This window comes from Mobula hypostoma, chromosome 11 (genome assembly GCF_963921235.1).
Source record: "Mobula hypostoma chromosome 11, sMobHyp1.1, whole genome shotgun sequence".
In the NCBI taxonomy this organism is placed as follows: domain Eukaryota; kingdom Metazoa; phylum Chordata; class Chondrichthyes; order Myliobatiformes; family Myliobatidae; genus Mobula; species Mobula hypostoma.
The window spans coordinates 34,770,359-34,792,221 of record NC_086107.1 but is presented as its reverse complement, the minus strand read 5'-3'; the positions used below and the strand labels follow the sequence as shown (position 1 = coordinate 34,792,221).

The 21,863-nt window shown below is 42.4% G+C and overlaps 1 protein-coding gene across 1 annotated transcript in view; it reads right to left on the bottom strand.

Moving 5' to 3' along the window:
- Positions 1–400: 400 nt before the first annotated feature.
- lmo2 (LIM domain only 2 (rhombotin-like 1)) overlaps positions 401–21,863 on the bottom strand; it is a 34,451-nt gene continuing 12,988 nt past the window's right edge. The window contains exons 2-3 of the mRNA XM_063061808.1: positions 10,126–10,341; positions 401–844 (exon numbers count right to left, since the gene is read on the bottom strand). Coding sequence (XP_062917878.1) covers positions 625–844; positions 10,126–10,341 — 436 coding nt within the window. The 3' untranslated portion in view covers positions 401–624. The remainder of the gene's footprint in view (positions 845–10,125; positions 10,342–21,863) is intronic.

Below are 21,863 nucleotides of genomic sequence, written 5' to 3'. Positions count from 1 at the left end.
TTGACATTTCAGGCCAAGATTCTTCCTCAGCACTGGAAAGGACAGGAGACGATGCCAGAATAAAAAGGTGGAGGGGGGAACTGAGGCAGGATAGCTAGAAAGTCAATTAATGGGACCAAAAAAGATACTTGTTTGGTTCCATTAATTGACACCCAAGAATGATAACCAGCTTACTTTGGTGACGGGGAAAGGGTGTTGTGATTGATGGCAGGGAGAAGGGGTGGGGGGAGGAGGGGTCTCCTTGACCATATTGATCTCTGTTTGTGTGATAGCACATTGTATGCTGGCTATTAAACAGGAGGAAATACTCAATTCTCATTGAGTTTTCAGACCTTCTATCTATGTTTGGTGTTGAAGATTAGTTCCAAACCTTATAAATAATTCTATCAAAACTCAAGCTAAGACATTTTTAATTTAATTACATAGCATATTTTTAGACAACTAAGATTTCAATTTTCACTCTTTTTAATGAAGCTGTAAAAGTTAATCGCTCACAGTAAATCATGTGTACATTCACAGCTTGTATTAATAAAATATCTGTACAAGTTCTTAACATTTACAGTCTCTTACAAAAGCATAAATTCACATATACACAGTGCTTACAAAACTCAGCATTTCGGGATTCTAGATCATTCCATTGAGTTTAGTCCATTCATAAATATCCTGTTCACAAACGATGTCTGTGTTGATGAGCAGGTATCGGTCTCCCACACAGAAATGCTTTTGACAAGCAGCACATTTAAAACACTCCAGGTGGTAAACCTTGTCCTTTACTCGCATTGTCATCTCATAGGCTCGGATTCGCTTGTCACAGGCAGAACAAAGTCCATCTTGACCAAATAACCTAGGGAAGGAGAGAGAGAGGAAGTAAGGTTAAAGCAGAAGAGAATGGTGAAGAATACAATTTAATCGTTTACTCTATGAAATGTATAGCAACTGATCAAAGAATAAAAGACTGAAAGCTTTATTTTATTATCAAACTATGTATGCAGAATACATCTGAAACTTGCCTTCTCCAGATAGCCACAAGATACAGAAAAACCATAGCAGTTGTTGAAAGGAAAGACATCAACCTACTCCCCCACGTGAAAAAGAAACAAAAACTCGCAAACCCTAATCCCTCCCTCGCACAAAAACCAACAGATCGCCCACCCAAAAATGGCAGCTAGAACATCAAGCCCCAAACCCCCTCCCTCCAGTATGGCAGGGTTAGAGAATCACAGTAGGTTTTCTACTGAAATATAGGTACCAATGACATAGGTAGGAAAAGGGATGAGGTCCTGAAAGGAGAATATAGGGAGCTAGGAAGGGAGTTGAGAAAAAGGACCGCAAAGGTAGTAATCTCAGGATTACTGCCTGTGCCACGCGACAGTGAGAGTAGGAATGCGATGAGGTGGAGGATAAATGTGTGGCTGAGGGATTGGAGCAGGGGGCAGGGATTCAAGTTTTTGGATCATTGGGACCTCTTTTGGCGCAGGCGTGACCTGTACAAAAAGGACGGGTTACACTTGAATCCTAGGGGGACCAATATCCTGGCGGGGAGATTAGCGGGGGCTACTGAGGTGACTTTAAACTAGAATGGTTGGGGGGTGGGAATCAAATTAAAGAGGCTAGGCGTGAGGAGGTTAGTTCACAACAGAGGGATGGGAACCAGTGCAGAGAGACAGAGGGGTGTAAAGTGAGCGTAGAAGCAAAAAGTACAAAGGAGAAAAGTAAAAGTGGCAGGCTGACAAATCCAGGGCAAGCATTAAAAAGGGCCACTTTTCAACATAATTGTACAAGGGCTAAGAGAGTTGTAAAAGAGCGCCTGAAGGCTTTATGTGTCAATGCAAGGAGCATTCGTAATAAGGTGGATGAATTGAAAGTGCAGATTGTTATTAATGATTATGATATAGTTGGGATCACAGAGACATGGCTCCAGGGTGACCAGGGATGGGAGCTCAACGTTCAGGGATATTCAATATTCAGGAGGGATAGACATGAAGGAAGGGGAGGTGGGGTGGCGTTGCTGGTTAAAGAAGAGATTAACGCAATAGAAAGGAAGGACATAAGCCGGGAAGATGTGGAATCGATATGGGTAGAGCTGCGTAACACTAAGGAGCAGAAGACGCTGGTGGGAGTTGTGTACAGGCCACCTAACAGTAGTAGTAAGGTCGGAGATGGTATTAAACAGGAAATTAGAAATGTGTGCAATAAAGGAACAGCAGTTATAATGGGTGACTTCAATCTACATGTAGACTGGGTGAACCAAATTGGTAAAGGTGCTGAGGAAGAGGATTTCTTGGCATGTATGCGGGATGGTTTTTTGAACCAACATGTCGAGGAACCAACCAGCGAGCAGGCTATTCTGGACTGGGTTTTGAGCAATGAGGAAGGGTTAATTAGCGATCTTGTCGTGAGAGGCCCCTTGGGTAAGAGTGACCATAATATGGTGGAATTCTTCATTAATATGGAGAGTGACATAGTTAATTCAGAAACAAAGGTTCTGAACTTAAAGAGGGGTAACTTTGAAGGTATGAGACGTGAATTAGCTAAGATAGACTGGCAAATGACACTTAAAGGATTGACGGTGGATATGCAATGGCAAGCATTTATAGGTTGCATGGATGAACTACAACAATTGTTCATCCCAGTTTGGCAAAAGAATAAATCAAGGAAGGTAGTGCACCCGTGGCTGACAAGAGAAATTAGGGATAGTATCAATTCCAAAGAAGTAGCATACAAATTAGCCAGAGAAAGTGGCTCACCTGAGGACTGGGAGAAATTCAGAGTTCAGCAGAGGAGGACAAAGGGCTTAATTAGGAAGGGGAAAAAAGATTATGAGAGAAAACTGGCAGAGAACATAAAAACAGACTGTAAAAGCTTTTATAGATATGTAAAAAGGAAAAGACTGGTAAAGACAAATGTAGGTCCCCTGCAGACAGAAACAGGTGAATTGATTATGGGGAGCAAGGACATGGCAGACCAATTGAATAATTACTTTGGTTCTGTCTTCACTAAGGAGGACATAAATAATCTTCCAGAAATAGTAAGGGACAGAGGGTCCAGTGAGATGGAGGAACTGAGTGAAATACATGTTAGTAGGGAAGTGGTGTTAGGTAAATTGAAGGGATTGAAGGCAGATAAATCCCCAGGGCCAGATGGTCTGCATCCTAGAGTGCTTAAGGAAGTAGCCCAAGAAATAGTGGATGCATTAGTGATAATTTTTCAAAACTCATTAGATTCTGGACTAGTTCCTGAGGATTGGAGGGTGGCTAATGTAACCCCAATTTTTAAAAAAGGAGGGAGAGAGAAACCGGGGAATTATAGACCGGTTAGCCTAACGTCGGTGGTAGGGAAACTGCTGGAGTCAGTTATCAAGGATGTGATAACAGCACATTTGGAAAGCGGAGAAATGATCAGACAAAGTCAGCATGGATTTGTGAAAGGAAAATCATGTCTGACGAATCTCATAGAATTTTTTGAGGATGTAACTAGTAGAGTGGATAGGGGAGAACCAGTGTATGTGGTATATTTGGATTTTCAAAAGGCTTTTGACAAGGTCCCACACAGGAGATTAGTGTGCAAACTTAAAGCACACGGTATTGGGGGTAAGGTATTGGTGTGGGTGGAGAATTGGTTAGCAGACAGGAAGCAAAGAGTGGGAATAAACGGGACCTTTTCAGAATGGCAGGCGGTGACTAGTGGGGTGCCGCAAGGCTCAGTGCTGGGACCCCAGTTGTTTACAATATATATAAATGACTTGGATGAGGGAATTAAATGCAGCATCTCCAAGTTTGCGGATGACACGAAGCTGGGCGGCAGTGTTAGCAGTGAGGAGGATGCTAAGAGGATGCAGGGTGACTTGGATAGGTTGGGTGAGTGGGCAAACTCATGGCAGATGCAATTTAATGTGGATAAATGTGAAGTTATCCACTTTGGTGGCAAAAATAGGAAAACAGATTATTATCTGAATGGAGGCCGATTAGGAAAAGGGGAGGTGCAACGAGACCTGGGTGTCATTATACACCAGTCATTGAAAGTGGGCATGCAGGTACAGCAGGCGGTGAAAAAGGCGAATGGTATGCTGGCATTTATAGCGAGAGGATTCGAGTACAGGAGCAGGGAGGTACTACTGCAGTTGTACAAGGCCTTGGTGAGACCACACCTGGAGTATTGTGTGCAGTTTTGGTCCCCTAATCTGAGGAAAGACATCTTTGCCATAGAGGGAGTACAAAGAAGGTTCACCAGATTGATTCCTGGGATGGCAGGACTTTCATATGAAGAAAGACTGGATGAACTGGGCTTGTACTCGTTGGAATTTAGAAGATTGAGGGGGGATCTGATTGAAACGTATAAGATCCTAAAGGGATTGGACAGGCTAGATGCAGGAAGATTGTTCCCGATGTTGGGAAGTCCAGAACGAGGGGTCACAGTTTGAGGATAGAGGGGAAGCCTTTTAGGACCGAGATTAGGAAAAACTTCTTCACACAGAGAGTGGTGAATCTGTGGAATTCTCTGCCACAGCAAACTGTTGAGGCCAGTTCATTGGCTATGTTTAAGAGGGAGTTAGATATGGCCCTTGTGGCTACAGGGGTCAGGGGGTATGGAGGGAAGGCTGGGGCGGGGTTCTGAGTTGGATGATCAGCCATGATCATAATAAATGGCGGTGCAGGTTCGAAGGGCCGAATGGCCTACTCCTGCACCTATTTTCTATGTTTCTATGTTTCTATGAAATGCGGAGACAAAAGGAGTCCCAGGCTAAACCTGAAATTCTACTCCTAACTAATGAAGAATAGACATTGGGTCTGACTACAGTATGTATATATTTGGAAAAGTGAACATAATATTTGAGAGGAATTTTCATTTCTCTCAAACCACAGACAGCTGACTGTCTCATTTAGGGTTTATCTATCAGAGGGCTCATAGCACTAAATGACTCCTTTCCAAAACTCCAGCCCACATCTCCAGCATGGTAAGATGACAACATAGGAGATTTTAAAGCAATAGCTCATTAGATGTCTCACAATTTAGACATTATAGATTTGGATCAAAGGAAACAACCTGAGATTACTTTTCAGAATACAGTATTTGTTTTCAATATGATTGCAAAATTTAAGGTCTATACACCTTAGAAGTGAAGGAAGCAATTTCTGAGATCCCAGAAGTGCTACTTCAGAATTTTGGAAGAACTCAGCAGGTCAGACAGCAGCTTTTGGAGAGAAATAAAGAGCTGATGTTTCAGGCAGAAGCCCTTCATCAGGTCTTGGCCTGAGACATTGACTGTTTCAGACATCCCACCTTTCCCAGAACTTCCGGGAGTCTCCCGTATATTAATAGTGGCTCCCTAATGCCCGCAAATTATATACAATGTCCCGGAAATTGATTTTTTTGAGAGGAAGCGTGAGAGAGAGAGAGAGCGACAGCAAGAGCAAGAAAGCAAGCACGAGAGAGCGAGCGCAAGTGACAGCGACCCCGAGAGAGCGAGCGTGCGAGAGAGAGCAAGAAAGCAAGCGCGAGAGAGCGAGAGCAAGAAAGCAAGCACGAGAGAGCGAGCGTGCGAGAGAGAGAGAGCAAGAAAGCACTGCGAGAGAGCGAGAGCAAGAAAGCAAGCACGAGAGAGCGAGAGCAAGTGACAGCGACCCCGAGAGAGACAGAGCGAGAGCAAGAAAGCAAGCGCGAGAGAGAGCGAGAGCAAGAAAGCAAGCGAGAGAGAGCGAGCGAGTGACAGTGACCATGAGTGAGAGAACGTGCGTGCGTGAGAGAGAGAGAGCGTGAGAGCATGAGCAAGAGCGAGAGAGTTCCAAAAAAAGTCGGAGTGGCAGAGTGTTCCAAAAAAAGAAAATATAAAACGTACGTCACCCCAGACTACACTAAAGTGTACCCCTGCTTAATAGGGGTCAAAATAATGACAGTGTTGCTCGCTGCACTGTTTGCAACAGTGACTTTTCTATTGCCCATGGTGGGTTAGGACTGTAAAAGACATGTTGAGGTGAGTTTAACAGGTGTCATTCGTTCATTAGCATAGCTAACGTTATTTAAACTAGCTGGCTAGCTGCTCAGGAGCTGCTCTATTGCAGACATCCCACCTCTCCCGGATGTTCCGGGAGTCTCCCGCAAATTGATGGTGCTACCTCCCTGAAATGAGTTTTTGCAGGTTGGGATGTCTGCTGTTTATTCCCCTTCATAGATGTTGCTTGACCTGTTGAGTTCCTTCAGCACTCTGTGTGTGTTATTCTGAATTTCTAGCATCTGCAGAATCTCTTGTAGTTAAGAACTGTGTTAGCTCTGGGCTGAAGTACAGCCAGTACATTGCCTACTTTCAAAAAGTGAACTCATCCAAGGGATGGTGGTAGACAGGCAGAAACATTAGGGGCAATTAAGAAACTCTCAGGCACATGGATGGATAGGAAAAAAAATGGAGGACTGTGTAGGAGGAAATGGTTAGGTTGATCTTGGAACAGATTAAGAGGTTGGCACAACATCATGGGCTAAAGAATCTGTACTGTGCTGTAATGTTCTATGTTCGTCCAGGTAAATGTGGGTCAATTCAACTGTAGTAGATAACATTTTGTAATCTATAACTAAAAGATAAAATGATCAATATCTCAAAAAAGATGCATTTCCCAGTAAGGAATATCTGCTTGTCAGTAATTCCTCGAGGGGGTAATGGACAGTGTGGGAAACTTCCATAAATCTCATTGAAGCTATCATTCGAGCGTACATCAATCAACAGTAAAGATTCTGGAATTAAAGGTCAGGAAGCAAATTGAATTGAAAAAGCCGGTTCGAAGGGATGCAGGAGTTACAAGTAGCATTATCAAGAGTGACTTGGATAAGATTATTTTCTAGTGCATTTGAATAAGAGGTTGTTCTACTCCACTCAGAACTGGAATAGAAAGAGTGATTTTTCATTCTGAAGACCAAGGAAAGTTATAGTAAAAACATTGATGAAATCCAGTTCCATTCAGAATGCTCTCACAATAAAAGTAGTCTTTTCCCACAAGGAACAATGCTGAACAATATTGTTGCATGGAGTGATAAGGGGAAAAGAATTTTAATGTCTGAACATTGACCTGGAAAAGAAAACACAACCACTTAATGGCTTTACTGCTTCCTGTTATTCCCACCATGATCAACGGATCAGGCAGATGGAATTCAACCCACGTAAGTGTGAGGTGATTTATTTTGGTAGGTCAAATATGATGGTAGAATATAGTATTAATGGTAAGACTCTTGGCAGTGTGGAGGATCAGCGTGATCTTGGGGTCCAAGTCCATAGGACACTCAAAGCTGCTGCGCAGGTTGACTCTGTGGTTAAGAAGGCATACGGTGCATTGGCCTTCATCAACCATGGGATTGAGTTCAAGAGCCGAGAGGTAATGTTACAGGTATACAGGACCCTGGTCAGATCCCACTTGGAGTACTGTGCTCAGTTCTGGCCACCTCACTACAGGAAGGATGTGGAAACCATAGAAAGGGTGCAGAGGAGATTTACAAGGATGTTGCCTGGATTGGGGAGCATGCCTTATGAGAATAGGTTGAGTGAAATTGGCCTTTTCTCCTTGGAGTGACGAAAGATGAGAGGTGACCTGATGAGGTGTATAAGATGATGAGAGGCATTGATTGTGTGGATAGTCAGAGGCCTTTTCCCAGGGCTGAAATGGCTAACACGAGAGGGCACAGTTTTAAGGTGCTTGGAAGGAGGTACAGAGGAGATGTCAAGGGTAAGTTTTTTTTAATGCAGAGAGTGGTGAGTGCGTGGAATGGGCTGCTGGCAACTGTGGTGGAGGTTGATACGATAGGGTCTTTTAAGAAGCTCCTGGATAAGTACATGGAGCTTAGAAAAATAGAGGGCTATGGGTAACACAAGGTAATTTCTAAAGTACATGTTCAGCACAGCATTGTGAGCGGAAGGGCTTGTATTGTGCTGTAGGTTTTCTATGTTTCTATGTAACATCATGAAAATCAGCACTGATCAGAAACTCAATTGCACCAACCCCATGGAGCAACCCAGTGCTAGTATATTTTATGAACACAAAATGCTGAAAATCCTGGGTAATACACACAAAATGTTGGAGGAACTCAGCAAGTCAAGCAGCATCTATGGAAAGGTATAAATAGTCGACATGGACAGAGACACTTCATTGGTATATTTTGAGGTCTGGATCAGTGCCTGTGTCTGTAAAGCCTCTCCACTATATAGAAGGCATGTCAAGAGTGTAGTGGTAATTTTACCTGACTGGTTAGAATTACAAGGAAGCTACAAAACCACTTGAGACAAAGTAATGCATATTCTTCACATCTCATTAACTAGCTTAAATATACCTCTATATAACTTCCAGCGATTGTCACACCAATTCTCAGTTTCACCAGCATGAGAAGTTTTAACAAGACAACTACATTGATATTCAATTCAGATCAATTGATACAGTGTAAAGAAACACTGTCAGGTAAATGGCATAGAGGCACTCAATGGTAGAACAGGTTTGATGGATGAATGATCTGTACCTGTTTAAATATTACTCTGACAATATTAAAAGGCCTGAACAGGTTAGATTTGACAATGTTATTTCCCATGGTAAGTGAGTCTAGGACAAGAAGACACAACTTGAGGCTTGAGGACGTCCATTTAGAACAGAGATGCGGAGAAATTACTTTAGTCAGAGGGTGGTAAATCTGTGGAATTTGTTGCTGTGGAGGCCAAGTCATTGGGTGCATTTAAGGCAGAGATAGATAGGTTCTTGATTAGCCAGGGCATCAAAGGGTACGGGGAGAAGGCAGGGGAGTGGGGATGACTGGAAGAATTGGATCAGCCCATGATTGAATGGCGGAGCAGACTCAATGGGTCAAATGGCCTACTCCTGCCTCTATATCTTATGGTCTTAATATCAAGAATGGACATTTTTCTATATGGTTTTCTGGTGTGGGCATGATTGGACTGGATTGTTCATCTCCTGTTGTCTGGAGCAACAATATGTAATCAGAGATTGACAGCAGAGAGGGGGAAACCATTCACCTCAAATTTGTCCTCAATTGCTGAAGTGTTACTGTCACTGGCCAGCTCCCCATCCACATCTATACAGCTTTTAAACATGATTGGGATTTGCTTCTCCATTACTGTTGTGTCATCCTCTGGACAATTATTTTCCCTGTCAGGTGGGCTGCCAATACTCAATATCCTTACTCATACCTGTTGAAGTATCTAAATACTATCTCATGGTTTGTGTTAACATCATTGGAAACATCTGGTTTCCAATGCTCGAGACTACAGTTTAAACCTTCAATCATCTTTGACAAATAAACAGCATGCTTCTTTCATGTGCACAGCACTGCCTCTGTAATTTCTGTTGATCACAAGTCTCCAGCTACAATGATTGAACTTGTAAACTGGTGTGAACATTGCTCTTTTATTTAATTGCTTAATTTTCTACTGAGACTTTTGGGAAGAGAGAAAAATCGGGTGATCTCTATAAGTGTATTGGAAAGGACAGAACTAACTGAAGGGTGATTGATACTTTAATTTAAGTTTGCCAAAGGCTGTAAACCATAATTACCAGTCGACCCAACAAGGCTTATAACAAGGAAGCAGACTGCTGGAAGACTTCCCCACTGTGGCTTGTTGCTTTAGTCAATCTCAATTTGCCTCTGTGTCTGTTGTTTTTAATCAAGATAATAAACAGAGGCAAAATAAGATTAGCAAAAGCAACAAAGTCAATCAGAGCCTTAATGCTTTGTGGCCATGCTTTGGTTAACCTGTAGCAGAATAAAAGACATTAATTGGAATTATACTGTCCAATTCTGATGAGACAGGCCATAGTATTAGATGGTGTTTTCTAACTAATAACTGAAAACAGCAATGACTTTGTGTCTAGCTTCATCTTGAAAAAGGCTTCCTCAGTTTGCTGTTAATGAGACTGAAGAAGCTCACTGATGAAAAGCATGAAATCTAGATCAGATCACAAGCAAACACCATCATTGCACCTCTGATCGATGCACTACGATCATTAAACATTGGGAAGTACTGGCACTGGTTTTTGGCCTATGAGAACCACAAAAGTTTTGCACTTCTTTTTTTTAAGGAAAAGTCCCTTGGCTATTGAGACCGGAGCTTATTTATATTAAGATTCAAGAAAGCTGTAATACCTGAGATAATCCCTGCGGCAAAGCTTTCTACCGAGTTTGTAGTACAGTCTCCTACCCACTTCTCCCAGTCTGCAGCCGCATAGGTCACAGCTGAGACAGTCTTCGTGCCAATACTGATCAATGGCCTTCAGGAAGTAACGATCGCCAATATTCTGCTGACAACCTCCACATGTTAACAACGAAGGTGGCATCTGTAGAACCTCATCCACTGGCTCTCTGTGAATAAACAATCGAAGTTAGAGGCAATTTATGTTAGCATCTGTACAAAATAATGTTGACAGCCCCTTAAAGTCATTCAGTGAGATACTGGGAAAATTATGCCTTTGGTCCAAACACTCTCAGGCCAGACTAATCAGCCAAGGTAGTGGAAGGAAAGCTCAATGATGGGAAATGAGATAGGGCTTCTGATAGCTATCCAGTACTGAGTGTGTTTCAGACAAAAAAGTACAATTGACAGTGCTGAAGTCAATAGTACTTAAAGTCGTATTGAGTAAAATTTCTCCAATGGTCATCTTGTTGTGGTGGAGAGGCGTGGGAGTCCTGCGACCCCAGGAGTGATGCCATCTGGAGTTCAGCCATCTGCTGCTTTAGCTCCTGGTGTGATCACCCACGGCAGTGTGGTAAGGGGAGAGTTCCAGACAAAAGCAGTCCAACCAAGACCTCAGTGCTGGGGCTGGATGAAGATGATGACACATCACAACGGCAGAGAAGAGGAGGAAGGCGGCGGACGGCTGCACCGGTGCAGGGTCCCCAGTCGAGTCGTCTTGCATTCCCTGTTACTGGACCCTGACTCCAGTCTGTTAACGACAGTGTGCTGGCTGCCCACGCTTCAGCCTCCCTATGTTAAACAGGCTTTCTTCATTCTTTTCAAATCTTTTTATTATTATTCAAAAAAACACCAGTACATCAAAGTAAGCAACACTTACAATGTCACAAGGGAAAAAAAACATTTTTTTAAAGATTGAAAAATTTTTGTGATAATTTAAAAAACCCTACTAAGCAGAAAAGTGGGGGGAAAAAACCCATTAGGTGTTCAACCCCGGAGCCATGCGTCATACAAAAAGCTTCTAAAGATAAATATCAAACCGCCAGCAAGAAAAAAAATATACCAAAAATTTACAATTAGATCGTGGAGAAAATCTATCAATTAACTCAAATGATAATAACGAGCAAATGAACCCCATCTTTTCTCAAAATCAAATAAAGGTTCAAAAGTTTGACTTCTAATTTTCTCCAAACTAAGACACAGCATCACTTGAGAGGACCATTGTGACAAAGTGGGAGCTGATGAATCCTTCCACTTCAACAAAATGGCCCTCCTAGCTATCAATGTAACAAATGCAATAACATGTTGGTCAGACACAGAGATACCACAGATATTTTGAGGATTGTCAATCATAGGATTTAAACAACAGTTAAAATCTCCACCCAGTATTAACATATATTCATTTAAGTCAGGCAGTAAAGCAAATACCTTTTTAAAAAAAGAAGGATCATCTAAATTAGCACTATACAGATTGACCAAAACAACTTTTCTGTTACAGATCATTCCTTTAACAATTAAAAATCTACCATTAGAATCTGACTCAATATCCTCTTGAATAAATATATTGGATTTAATAAAGATGGACACACCTTTAGTTTTACTCTGAGGAGTGGAACTGCAAACCTCCCCACCATCCAAAAAATCTATTTTGATCTGCCGCCCTGAGATGTGTCTCTTTAGCAAAAATTATATCAGGTTGGAATTGATTAATAATTTTAAAAGTCTTTTTTCGTTTGATAGGATGATTCCAACCACGTACATTCCAACTTATTACATTAATCCATTTAAATACCATACTATAATTTTATCCAACTTAATACATGAGCAGAACACATACCAATACGGGATGATCAAAAATGGTGGCGATGAAGAATACAACCACATAGAAAACACACATGCTCCAGAACCACCCAATGGGAAAAAACTCCTAACTCTAACCCCACCCCCTCCCCAAAAGCCCAAAGGAAAGGCAAGCAACCTATGATAGGATACCAGGGACCACTCTGTCTGTACAGAAATTTTTTTTAAAAGGATTTTGTTTCCCTCCCCCAGTTAGTAAAAAAACGAGTGACCTTGTAAGAAAAACAATAAAGTCTCAACCAAGAAAAGTGTTTACATTCCGGCATCTATTAAACAAGAAAGAACCAAAATAATGTTATCTCCTAAGCAGGAAAAGCAGCACCATTTCTAAGTTTAACATTAAATCCCTGAACATTAAATTGGTTATAAGACGCTATAATAAAGCAGCAAAAAAGAACATCAAACTAGATAGTAGATGAAAGAAACAAATCCCTTTATCTTCTTTTCTCAGTTGAATGTCCGAGTAACCATTTAAACAATTATACTTGATCCATAAACCTTCTTTCCAAAAGAAAACCAATAATATGCAATAATGAACAAATCTTATCTTCTTTTATTAGTCTCTTAATGGAATATCCAAGTAACCTTCATAAATCTTCTTTCCAAAATGCTAGTAATATACAGATAACGAAACAACCTTTCAGATAGTTCATTCGGTAGCGGTATCGGTAGCGGCAGCAGATATAGTTTGAACGAAGTCCAGTGCGGCTTTTGGATCAAAAAATGTACGAGGAGGAGAATTAGGAGGAAAAACTTTAATTCTTCTCAGGTAACTCAAAGAAGGAAACAATTTCTTATTATATGCCTGTTTCATTAGCAGAGCAAATCTTGATTTTTGTTCCATTACCTCCTTCAGAAAATCTTCATAAATACGGAGCTCGAATTCCTTAAATCTAAAAACTCTCTGTTTTCTTGACTGTCGCATCATTTGATCTTTAATTTTAAAGTGATGAAAACAAACCAAAACAGATCTTGGCTTATTTGGATCTTTAAATTTCGAAGTAAAAGCTCTGTGTGCTCTTTCTATAGCAGGCGGCTGTGATACTATGGGAGGAAATAAAGTATGAAAAAGCTTACCAATCCATCTTCAGCTCCTTCTTGCAGCCCAACGATTCGTATATTCCTTCGGCAAGACCTAGTTTCCAGGTCTATAATCTTATTTTGGTATCTTTCCAAACAGGTTGTAGCTTCAAACAATTTTTGCTTAGTTATCTTCAATTCCTCTTCATGTGTAATAACTTGAGTTTCCAAATCTTTAAGTTTTCCCAGAAATGCCTTCATTTCATTACTATTCTTTTCCAGTTGGTCTTTAATTGACCCATTCTGATCTTTAATTGCATTCAGTGTCCGAACGATATCTTCAGCCCATGGTGACATTTCATCAGATCTTTCCTTTTGCATCTTTCCTCTCCCATTACCTTTGTCACTAGGTTCAGACAAGTTCTTCCCACTCCTTGTAGACATAGACATATTGTTCCCCCTCAAAAATCAGCAAATAAAAATTTTAAATTCAAGATTGCTGCTACTCCATTTGCAGACAGGCGCGGTTTCCCGGCTTTCTTCATTCTAACATCACCAGAATATTTGTAACCGAGATCGGCCTCTACAGCTACCTGAGGATACAACAATAGACAACCCTTTCGGGGAACATCATACTCAACTCGAGTGACTGAGCTACTATAATGAGGAAAGCTCCAATAACCTGGTACCTGGCTTACTCATTAGATCAACATCGGGGACCCTGACTGCAAGTGGGGTGAGTAGCCATTGCTGATGTTGAACACTGGGGTTAAATGGGAAACATACACGCCAAAACTCACCAAGTTCTATTTCCAGCTCCCTTTATACTCAACCGGTATATTGGAAAATATATTATACCACTGTGTAACACAAACTATACGAAGTGCGTTAGGCATTAACAGAAAATTCAGTAATCTGAAAAATCTGCCTGCCCAGCATCTCCAGAATGCAGAAGGGGTCAGGTTTAGGAGTTTTACTGGGTGGTTAAATGGACACATAAGAGTGGGTACAATCATGTTTCACCATCTGGGGTGTTAGAAATAAGCAATCCATATTCAAAAGATGGAGCCGGTGAACATTACTACCAAAGGCCATATCCTCAAGATGATTCACAAAACCATTCCTTTCACCTCATCTTTTAATTTCAGTTATGGTTCTGCTACTATTGGAGCCTGTTATCTCTGGCGGTGTGATTTCGGGCCGATCGGGCGACCTAGCGTGTTCCACGAGGCTGTGACTCAAGCATGTGCATGGAGGCCAGGAGGCCAAGAGATGGGGCGCACCCAGGATCGACTCCATCTCTCTCCGACCTCACCGATTAAAGCGCCAAGGAAGATTGAAATCATTGGGGCAGGTGCAGAGGGGCAAGTGAGTCTTCAGCACTGTCTTCCAGCCGGAGAAGGTGTGTGTGTGTGTGTGTGGTGATCTCTCACTGATCTCTCGCTGCTCCTGAGGGAAGTTCCTTCCGTTCAAGTGATCTCTCTCGCTCCCTCACTCTCTGGCAAAGCTGTTGGTGGATGGTGAATGAGAAAGGGATGTTTAACAGTCACGGATTGTCGACTTGGACTCTCATTCAGGTTTCAAGATGTGTTCTGGTTCTGGTCGAATTTTGTTTGGGTGATTTTGGAATCGGGGCAGCCTGCAGATAATGAACACTGAGCTGAACTGTAGTGAAATATACCTTTTGATTTTGTGTTTTATGTTCTCCCGTTGCTTTTGGGAGTTTATTTATTTCAAGAGTATGGACAGTTAAATCTACTTAGTACAACGCCTCAAATTTGGCATGTCACCTAAAACTTTGACAGATTTCTAAAGATGTGTAGTGGAGAGTGTATTGACTAGTTGCACCACACACTGGTAAGGAAACACCAATGCCCTTGAATGGAAAATCCTACAAGAGGTAGTGGATAGGGCTCAGTCCATCACAGGTAAAACCTCCCACCGTTGAGCACATCTACATGGAGTGCTGTTGCAGGAAAGCAGCATCCATCATTATGGACACCCACCACCCTGGCCATGCTCCCTTCTCGCTGCTGCCATCAGGAAGGAGGTACAGGAGCCGCAGGACTCCCACCACCAGCTTCAGGAACTGTTATTACCCCTCAACCATCAGGCTCTTGAACTAGAGGGGGACAACTTCACTCACACCATCAATGAACTGTTTCTACAACATATGGACTCACTTTCATGGAGTCTTCATCTCATGTTCTCAATATTTATTGCTTATTTGTTATTATTATCTATCTTTTGTTTCTGTGCATTTACTGTGCATGCCCACAAAAAATGAAGCTCAGGGTAGTACATGATGACTTGCATGTATAGTACCTTGATAATAAATTTGCTTTGAACTTTGAAATAAGCCAACATCTGTTGGCCAGTGGAGACTGTAATTCCACTGCTCCCCACTAGATGGCTGCAATACCAAGGTGGTTGTGTAGTCACTCGGTCGAGTAAGATGTTCCCCTAAGGGGTTGTGTATCGGTGGGTCCTCAGGTGGCTGTAGAGGCCGATATGCAGTTGCAGTGTGGACACGAGTGAATCCAAGATGTTAGCTTGGAGTCCCTTAACGGAGAATACCTGTGCATGACTTTGTTTTACATGGGGAGGTTGGTGCACAGGCAGCCACCACATGGACCTTGGCAGACTGGGTTCAGGGTTCAGGGTTCAGGGTTCAATGGCCCAGTGTGCAAGACGACTGGAGACCCCTCACTGCCACTGTGATGAGTCGTCATCTTGTGCCAGCTCCACCACTGAGGTCTTGGTTGGGTCACTCTTTGTCCAGAACCTTCCCCTTGACCTTACCGCTATGGGCGACCCTACCAGGAGCTAAGCTCCAGAGGGTATCTCTCTCAGGATCTCGGGAACTCTTGACCTCTCCACCAGGGCAAGGTGGCAATCCTCGAAGAAGGCAGTACAGAGAAGCCTGTCATTAACTTCCTTGTGAACTGTGTGTTTATCAGCATTTGGAAAGGGATGCACAGTATTTGCTGGGGTTCATCCTGCGTGGCTGTGTAACTTGCTGAATTTCTAGTGTAACTTAATAGTGGAGAATGGTATATTCTGAGGTGCAGTCTACATGTTGAGGGACACACTGACGTGAAAGCTTGGTGCTGCCACTGCAAAAGGGCTGTGTGTGAAAGGCTGCCAGATGTGTATCTCCTGTCATCCCAACACCATGGAGATGGGGCCTATGTAATAACCTCTCAAACCTGACCACTGATGAAGTGTATAGGAAAGTAAAATTCTCTGATGTTGAACTAATAAAAATAGTCAGTAGATATTAAGTTGAGTGAATGACAAAGGAAAGCTATTGCAATATAACAAATACTGAATTTTTGGAAAATAAATAACATCAGCTACTGTGCTGCCTACGCCTGTCGTTGTGGTTTGACTTTCTTCTTTGTGGATTTCCCCACACTCCCCTCCTCCAACCTCTTACTATGTCAACATTCCTATGACGGATTTGTTAAGGGGAAGTCATTCTTACGTAACCTCACTGAGGGTCAATGAGGGCAGTGGTTTTATACTGTCATCAGATCTCGGCAAGACACATGGCAGTAGGTCAAAAAATGAAAGGTGCGTGACATCTAGGGACCGTGACAAATTGGATCAGAAATTAGTTCTGTTTTATCTCGAGTCAGCACCTGATTTTCTTTATTGTACATTTTTTTTAAAAAAAAGATCAGAATTAAACATAGGGAGCACAGCAGAGAAATTGGAAAATAACACAGACAATAGCCATGTGGATGGTAGATGGGAGTAAAGTTTGACTTTAGGACACAGGTGGAAATGAGGCGTTGTACAGGAGGGAGATGGATCAGTTAATGAGTCACAACAGCAAACTTGTACTCATGTCAGCAACAGCCAGGGACTCAGGAAGAGGAAATCAAGAGAACATGCACCGGTCCTCACTGAGGGATCAATGGTGAAATGGGTATCAACATCTTGGAGGATCTATCCTGGGCCCAACACATTGATGCACTCAAGAAGGTGGCACACTAGTGGCCCTACGTCATTAGGAATCTGAAGAGATCAGGTGCGTCACCAACGACTCTTACGAATTTCTATAGGTGTACAGTGGAGAGCATTTTAACAGTTGGCATGGAAGTTCAAATACATAGGATCACAAGAGTCTGAAGAGGGAGATTCAGAGCACAAACCTCCCCACCATCAAGGATATCAAGAGGTGGTTCCTTAAGGCAGTAACATCCAGCACTAAGGACCCTCACTGCCTGACAAATGCCCTCTTCTCATTACTACCATCAGGGAGGAGGAATATATGACATTCTTGGTCATGTCGCAGGAATGAGTGATGATCGTTTACCCAGAGCTGTTTTCTGTGGCGAGCTACATGAAGGAACGAGGAAGCATGGTGGCCAGAAGCTGCCCTACAAAGACGTGCTCAAGCGCCATATGAAGAACACTGACATGAACATCAACACCTGGGAGAGAGATGCTTTGGACAGAAGAAGCTGGCACTGCATTGTCAAGAAGTCAATTCTAGCTATCAACGAGAAAAGGCAGAAGAAATATGAAGCAGGTCATGAACGCAGACATTTGGTGCTAGACCAGTCAAATCACAATTGCAACCAACGTGGGAGACAGTGCCGATCCAATGCTGGTCTTGTGGCCCATAAACGTGCCTGCAGAGACTAAACTCTCAGCACAGTCAACATCGAAATCGATGGACAGCCGAAGAAGAAGATGTATACATTACACATATTTGATAATAAGTGTACTTTGAAGATCAACTCTACCTCCTCATACCTCCAGGATGCTGTTTATTAACTATTGCGCAGCATTTAACGCCATTATTCCTAACATCCTAATCAAAATGGTACAGAACCTAGCCCTTTGCAACTGGATCTTCGACTTCCTAACCAGAAGACCACAATCTGTGCAGGTTAGAAATAACATCCCCACCTCGCTGACGATCAACACTGACGCTCCACAGGGATGTGTGCTTACCCACTGCTCTACTCTCTCTACACCACCATGACTGTGTGGCTAGGAACAACTCAACTGCCATCTATAAATTTGCTGATGATACAACCATTGTTGGCTGAATTTCAGATGGTGACAAAAGGGTGTACAGGAGCATGATATACCAGTTAGTTGAGTGAGTGGTGTCACAGCAACAACCTGGCACTCAATGTCAGTAAGACCAAAGAACTGATTGTGGACTTCAGAAAGGGTAGGACGAGGGAACACAAACCAATCCTCATAGAAGGATCAGAAGTGGAGAGAGTGAACAACAAGTTCCTGGGTGTCAAGATCTCTGAGGACCTAACCTGGATGCAACATATTGATGCAGCAATAAAGGCAAGACAGCAGCTAAATTCCATTAGAAATTTGAGGAGATTTGGTTTGTCAACTAAAACGCTCAAACTTCTACAAACGTACCGTGGAGAGCATTCTGACAGGCTGCATGGTTATTGGGTGGGAGGGAAGGCAGGGGCTACGAAGTAAGACACTGGTAAAATTAGTCAGCTCCAGCATGAGTACTACCCTCTGTAGTAACAAGAAATCTTCAAGAAGCAGTGCCTTCGGAAGGTGGAGTCCATTATTAAGTACCCCCTCCACCCAGGACGTGCCCTCGTCTCACTGTTACCGTTGGGAAGGAGGTACAGAAGCCTGAAGGCACACACTCAGCAATTCAGGAACAGCTTCTTCCCCTCTGCCATCCAATTTCTAAACGGACATTGAACCCATGAACACTACCTCACTGCTTTTTAAAGTTCTTTTTGCACTACTTATTTTAACTATTTAATAGACAGAGATAAACTAAACGAAATTCTGCTTTTTGTTCTCTATATTTATTTATCATATATTGCAGGGTACTGCTGCCGTAAAATTAATAAATTTCACGACATATGCTGTTGATACTAAACCTGCTTTATTCCATTTTTAGCTCTATTTTGTAATTTATAGTAATTTTATATCTTTGCATTGTACTGCTACCACAAAGCAAACGCCATATGACAATGATTATAAACCTGACTCTTATTACACGTAGAATTGAACTGACAGAAGTACATTTGAGGAGGTGCAAGGTCAGACACAATAAAAGGGAGGATATTAAGAAGGGTGGAAACTCAGAGAGGCCTTGGATTGCAGTCTCAAATCCTTAAGAATACAGTAATATTTTCAAAAGACTTTTCTTTGAGGCACAGTACAAGAGCATAGATCTAGTAGAATAGTATTGAACACTAGTTAAACCACAGCTTTGGCGCCATGTTCACACTGCAGGAAAGGTATTATTGCACAGGACATGTTATGTGGAAATCTACAAAAATGTTACTGGAAAATTTTAACCACAGGGTTATTGTCTTTGGAACAAGAGAAATAATTGAGGTCTAAAGTTATAAGGGGTCTAGATAGAGTAGTCAGGAGACACCCTTTTTCCCTAACTGAGGGGTTTGAAAAGGTCTGAAGACACAGATTTAAAATAATTGATTAGGGAGTGAATCAAAATGAGAATCACCCAGTGGGTATTAATGTTCTGAAATGAATTGGAGCAGAATGTTGGGAGGCAGACCCTCATTTCACTTACAAAGTCTCTAAAAGTAAACATGATTCCATTCCTGTGACCCGTTAATAACCCAGACAGTTTCCAAGTCAGAAATATGGCTGTGAACAAAGTTTCCAGGTGGCAGTTAATGCCTTCAGCCTGGCAGTGTCTGGTAATTTCATCCTGCCAGATTCCCAAGGGCCTGTAGGCATGCAGAGCATTTGTAACCTGGGGAGGGGGGGACCAGTGAATAGTTGTGAAGTGGCACAACAGTATCCATTAATGCCAGCAGGGGGAGCTCCTGTCTAGGTTTATAGCAGATGAGAGGCCAACATTTAGTGAAGTGTAAACAACAGGAATTCTGCAGATGCTGGAAATTCAAGCAACACACATCAAAGCCCTGACGAAGGGTCTCGGCCTGAAACGTCGACTGTACCTCTTCCTAGAGATGCTGCCTGGCCTGCTGCATTCACCAGCAACTTTGATGTGTGTTGCTTTAGTAAAGTGTAAATTATTTTACAAAATATTTGTACATCTCCGTTTAGCGAACTTAAGATTTATTTTCTAAGGAAATGACTTCTGAATATTTTAGGGATCTTACTATGCGTTTCCAATATGGTATATAGGCTGTAGTTAAATTGGTGGTGAAAGCTGTGTTGTGCAAAATACAGATTCCTGCAAAATTCATGGATTCAGAATCTTGGACTTTTTTTGTGCAACTGTATTATACTGATATCTTACATGAGATTGCTAACTTATTTGTGCTATATGTGCCTTGTGCTGTGTGTGACTGTTGGTTCTGTATTTTGTACCTTGGCCTGGAGTAACACCATTTTGTTTGCTTGTAATCACGGGCATTTATGCATGGTTGAATGACAATTACACACTTGAACTTGGGAATTATTTTCCAAGCGTGCTCAGACTGGGAGACAAAAGCAAAATATTATCAACATGGCTAATCATCCCCAAATTTATGAAATGAAGGTAACTCAAAGGAAAGTTGCAACAGAGCACCAGTGAAGGGTATCACTGGAAGGGACAATGTCATTAGACTTAACTATTTTAATATTATTGAAAAATCTCAGATTTTAAACATCTTCCTTCTGCCCAACATTAAACAGGAACAGGTAGACTGGATGGCCATTGGAAACGGACATATTTTGCTGGTGAATCTCAGCAAATACTTGCTGGTGGCTCATGAAACAAAGAAAAACAACTAAATACTTTGTTCATCACTCGTGTTCTGGTAAACGATCATCACAAACGACAGTCTGTAACTTCCCTTTCCACGCGGCAGAACTGAGGTGAGGTGAGGTGAGGCGTGGCAGCCGGCCCGTCTCTGAGAGTGAGGAAGGCCCGAGGTTCGATCGATGAAGCACCAGACCAAATCAGATAGGTCTGGTCCAGGCCTCAGAGCATATCAAAGCGACAGAGGATTTATGTGCCGGGCTGAATTGGGAAGTTTGGGTACAGGTCGAATCGATGGGGCGGGGTTCAGGCCACACAGCGTACCGAAGCAAACTGCAGCCCACGTTTGGATAACAATTTAAATGCCGGGCCAGATTGAAAATGCCAGGGTGTCGGGGCCTGAAGCGAGGGATGGGCTGGTTCAGACTTTTCCTCAGTGTCGTTTACTCGGCTCTGCACGCAGCTGAGGCTCAGTGGATGGATTCTCTTTATGGACTTCAGTTCCGAACACTATTTGCTTGCTTTTACTGTTTGTATGATTTGTGTTTTTTTTAAATCCCTGCACATTGGGTGTTTGATGGTCTTCGTCTTTTTTTTAAATGGGTTCTTTTGGTTTTCTTTGTGGCTGCCCGTAAAGAAACGAATCTCAAGGTTGTATAATGCATACCTACTTTGACAATAAATATACTTTGACCTTTGACATCTTAAGGCAGCTCAGCAGCAATGGAAATTACCCTTCTTAATGTGTCCACCATCTGGGAAAGAGAGATGTAGTGGTAGTGGTGTGGGGGGTGGGGAGGGGGGAACTGTGACAGATGAGGCAAAGAGAAAGAAATGAGTGACTAAAGAGTGACTGGGGAAAATATTCTACATTGTGGTGGTCCAGGAGTAGTGGTGGGGGGTGTTCCTCTTTCTTGGCAGTGGTCTCTACAGTGCTGTTGACGACTGGATAGGTCATCATCAGATCAGACTTATCATCTGGTACAGGCCCAGGGCAGCGTGTTCTCCTTCTGTTCAAAGGCAGCAATCTACTGTCGACCAAATGTTTTTTCAAAAACTGCTGTTTACGTTATTTGCTGTTTTTGGGAACTGCACTTCAGAGCACTTAAATGG